Consider the following 5,057-nt stretch of genomic DNA (forward strand, 5'->3'; position numbering starts at 1 on the left):
AAACAATGCATCAAAAAATACACCAACTCCAGTTCAACCACCCAAAACTATTCCTATCCCTATCTCTATCCCTCCCTCAACTGCATCTACCTCCAAATCTATGGGGAACACGGTGATAGCGACTGTCCAACACCACCCACCCCCTAAACCTCCCCAACAAAAAACTTCTGACCAACCATCGTCAAATGTTACAAACAAAACCATTGGTAACATATCTAATTCACTTTTGGGGAAACCAATAAGGGAGGTGGGGGAAACCAGACATACCTGGGGGAAACCTAGAAGGACTCATCTGCCTGAACTTCCACCAGAGGCAGTACCCTATGTGGTAGTCCTAACAGGGGTGCCTGTGCTTGGACAAAATAAGAGGGAGGGTTTCGCCCAATTAAAAAATAAGATTATGCATTGGCTGAGTATATATAGGCCAATTGCAAATCATATTAATGGTGAAATTGCCCATGTTCGGCGTCTTCAATGGTTGGGGGGTAGACCCAAAGACATCGATGGTGACGTGGTGGTGGTGAATTTTAGGGACCCTAATGCTGTTCAATTCATACTGAACTGGCAGACAGGCAGCTCTAATAATATAATAATCCCTAAACCACTAACATATTTTTATCCAAGGTCAGTGGTGTTTCCATCCCAGCACCATCCGCCCCAGTATCAACCATTACAGCATATACTCCAAACCCAGCCAAATAATCATCTCATTGCACAGAATGCTGGGAGCAATCAATATGCTCTGTATCCCCCTTTACCACAGAATGCAAACAATATGCATTATGTTCCCTGCCCTGTGGTAGCCCCAGACTCTATGGGATGGAATTGCGTATCGGCTAAAACATACAACTCCCAGAAAGGAAGGATGGATCACCTAAAACCCTTCACACCTCTAGAAACCTTTAATAGGTTTGACATTTTTAGCGGTCTAGATGATTGCGATTGATGTTTTTTGATTCGGGGGGTGAGGGGCCAGAAACAACGAGTCTTGGTGATGTGGGTATTGTCAATATGCCTGACGTACTGGTTAATCCTGTGTCTTCTTGTTTGGATAAAACTGTACCTCACGATGTAAATGTATCCCATGATGTAAATATTCTAGAAGAGCAGGTATTACCCACAACCATTTTGAGTAATAACTCATCCCTAGAGGTAACGCCCTTGGTAATACAACCTGTGCTTCCCATTAACTATGAAGAGATGCCTAGGGCTTTTTCTGAGAGGCCACTTGCTCTTGAGATGCCGGTTAAAATGGTCTGTTGGAATATAGCTGGAGTTGTAAAAAACTTGAGGGACCCGGAGTGGGCAAACTATATAGAGTCCTTTGACCTCTGTTTCCTTCAGGAAACCTGGGCAGTGGAGACGCCCCATAGGGTGGGCTACAAGACCTACGGAATTGGTGCGATACCTTCTAGAAGTGGAAGGCCATCAGGGGGTCTTTTGACGTGGGTGAAAATAAACTTAAGGGTAAAAATTGAGGAGATACCTACAAATTCTGTAGATAAACTAGCTTTAAAAGCCACAGTTTGTAACGGGAAGAACTTATTTCTTGTAAATGTCTATAATAGGCCCCTACCCTCTTCAGGAGAATCACCAACCATTGCAAAATTAGATTGTTTCTTGAGTAGATTAGACCCCAGGGAGGACTTTGTTATCCTGGCTGGCAATTTAAATTGTAACTTCGAGCCAGTTTTGGGTCTTAGCGAAATCTTTGATGAGGAAGATCAGGTAAACAAAATCCCTATTCTGGAGAATGTTAAATCGGTTAAATGTTCAACACTGGGTCTTCAACTGATTAATTTATGTACGGAACACTCTCTTAGGGCTTGCAACGGACGGTTACCATCCGATAGCTCTAAGAAACCAACATTTACAAGGAACAACTATAAAAATAACCTAGATTTTGTGATTGCTTCTATTCCCCTCTGGCCACATCTCTTGGACTTTGAAGTAATGGAACGGTTTGAAAGCGATCATTTCCCCCTAAACTTGACGTTAGATGTCTCACTGTTTAACGATATGGTTCAGCAACTTACATCTGAGGAAAGTGGTGTTGATAATTCTGAGATCCATATTAGCAACAACAGAAGATATCTGAAATGGCCATTTATACTGGACCACAGTGACATCCTTAGTGAAATATACTCACTTCTTGCTGGGACTTTTGGACCTCACTTAGCCGTAATGTTTGAGGATGAAACCAAAACGTCATTCTTGCCAATACACCAGAAATTTTTTGCTGACCTAAGATTACTAGTCACCAAAATGCCCAAACAAACCCAGCAGAAGACCCTGAATCTGTCCCACAGTAAGCCATGGTATGACAGATCCTGAAGAGAGTCAAAGAGGGAATTATTAATTGCAATAAAGACCAAGTCTCCAATAGATGTAAAAAGAGCAAGGAATAATTATAAATCTGTCCAAAGGGCCTCAAAGATAGCATGGGAGGAAGACAAATGGGCCGATTTGTTTCTAGCCGCCAGATCGCGTGATAATGTGGCTTTCTGGAGGCTGGTCGCAAATGGGAACCATGTAGGTAGGGTGGTCAAAGACGTTTTTTTGGATGAGCAAACTTGGGTCACCCATTTTACGAATTTATACAAAAAATATGATGACCCACATATGGACACGAGTGTGGCAAACCACGAACCCCCAGCAGACCACCTGGTTTTTACTTTAGGGGAAACAGAGCTGGCAATAACCCAAATCAAATCTGGGAAAGCCCCAGGTTTGGACAAGATCCCGGGGGACCTATATAAGCACGACCTAGAAGTATGGGCACCTTACATTAATTACTTGTGCAATACATTATCTTGCACTTTAGAATTCCCTGAAAGTTGGAAGGGAGCGGAAATTGTTTTAATTTTTAAAAAAGGAGATAGGATGGACCCATGTAATTATCGGCCAATAAGTCTAATGGACATCCTACAGAAAATCTACTCACGACACATTTTACTACGCGTGAGTGACTGGCTAGATAAAAATACAATTCTAACTAAATTCCAAGCCGGATTCAGATCAAAAGTCAGCACAATAGATCAGATCTTTAGATTCTGCTGCCTCTATTGGAAGTACGTAGTGATTAAAAGGTGCCACTTATATGTTGCCTTTGTTGATTTAAGGGCAGCATTTGATCTGGTGCCTCGCAATCTCTTATGGAAAACCTTGAGTGCAGCAGGTATGCCAAATAACCTTGTCGTTCAGATTAAAGAGTTACACAAAGGGAATTTTGTGAGAATTAGATGGGGCCCAAATGGTGAATTAACTCAAAAAATACCCATCGAACGTGGAGTCCGTCAGGGCTGCGTCCTGGCTCCTAAGCTCTTCTCCCTTTTTGTAAACGATATTTCCTCTTTTTTAGAGAGATGTAAAAATGACTCTCCAAAACTGAACGGCGAAAAGGTGGCATCCTTACTATTTGCTGATGATACCATTTTGATTTCCCAAACGAAAAATGGCTTACAGACATTATTAGACACCTTCAGTGAATATTGTAGCCAAAAGCGGTTGGAGATCAATGGGAAGAAGACCAAATGTGTGGCCCTAAATCCGATTAAACCGGACAAGGGCTGTCTAACATTAAAAGGAGTAAAGTTGGAATCAGTGCCTCATTTTTCATATTTAGGGGTGACCCTGGATTCAAACTTTACCTGGAAAGCCCAAATGGATAAAAGTAAATTATTCTTTGCTCAGAATGTTAAACCAATTCTTAGGGAGCAAAGCCTGAGCACCAGTAAAACGGTGTCTCCAGTGATGGAATTATTTAAATTTAAGGTCCAATCATCAGTCCTTTATGGCGCAGAAATATGGGGTCCTGGGTCCAGGGAGACTTTTAGTGTCCTAGACAATAACTTTATGCGAAGTTTGGTAAGGATCACTGAAATAATATCGACTGACAAAATATCGACTTGCCAAAATATCGTGGACAAAATATCGACAGTCAAAATATCGAGTTTGTATCTACAAACAGGTAAGTACAAAAATATCGAGTACAAAATATCGTTAACAAAAATATAGATGTAAAAAATATCGACTTTATTAAAAACAGTGTTAAATTAAATTACTATTACATTTTAATTACTAAAATATACTTAAAACGACTTAAATTAAATTATAATAATAAAATAATAAAAGAAAATAATAAAAATTATTTTTTTAAATCTTATTTGTTGACCCTGAACCCTAAAAATACCCCTTTACCCAAAAACCCAAAACTGACCCTGAACCCTAAAAATACCCCTTTACCCAAAAACCCAAAACTGACCCTGAACCCTAAAAATACCCCTTTACCCAAAAACTGAAAACTGACCCTGAACCCTAAAAATACCCCTTTACCCATGACCTGAAAACTGACCCTGAACCCTAAAAATACCCCTTTACCCATGAACTGAAAACTGACCCTGAACCCTAAAAATACCCCTTTACCCATGAACTGAAAACTGACCCTGAACCCTAAAAATACCCCTTTACCCATGAACTGAAAACTGACCCTGAACCCTAAAAATACCCCTTTACCCATGAACTGAAAACTGACCCTGAACCCTAAAAATGCTCCTTTACCCAAAATTTATCAATATTATTTAATTACCAATTAATTATTAATTAACAATAACAATAAAGTAAATATATTAGAACATTAGGTGTAATTATTTTAATAATTAATATTATTTTTTCAAAATTAATTACTTAAAAATAACACAAAATTATATATATATAAATGTACTCTAATTAATGTAATTAACTAATTACAATTAATTAATTAACAATTATTTACTAATACAAAATATATTAAAAATTATATTAATTAATTAACTAATTAATATTAATTAATTATCAATTAATTATTAATTAAAAATATCAACAACATATATTAATTAATTAATTATTATTAAATTACTTCCCACCCTATTCCCCTATAAACCCACAACCCGCTACAGAATTACATTACGCAATTATTATCAAAACAAAATTCATGTAATAAAATATTTTATAACATTAATACACACTATTCACACATATTATTACATAAAAATACACTATAAAATATTATATATTAT

At 38.0% G+C, this 5,057-nt stretch overlaps 1 protein-coding gene across 1 annotated transcript; it reads left to right on the forward strand.

Moving 5' to 3' along the window:
- The first annotated feature begins 945 nt into the window (after window positions 1-945).
- LOC147751578 (uncharacterized) lies at window positions 946-2,334 on the forward strand. The gene has a single exon (XM_086933496.1). The coding sequence runs from the start codon at window positions 946-948 to the stop codon at window positions 2,332-2,334; it is 1,389 nt and encodes a 462-aa protein (XP_086789622.1).
- Window positions 2,335-5,057: the final 2,723 nt, after the last annotated feature.

The sequence above is a fragment of the Lissotriton vulgaris genome, chromosome 1_1 (genome assembly GCF_964263255.1).
Source record: "Lissotriton vulgaris chromosome 1_1, aLisVul1.2, whole genome shotgun sequence".
NCBI lineage: Eukaryota > Metazoa > Chordata > Amphibia > Caudata > Salamandridae > Lissotriton > Lissotriton vulgaris.

What these genes read in the sequence shown, in the direction of transcription:
- LOC147751578 (XM_086933496.1), top strand. Translation starts at nt 946, where the DNA reads ATGTTTTTTGATTCGGGGGGTGAGGGGCCAGAAACAACGAGTCTTGGT.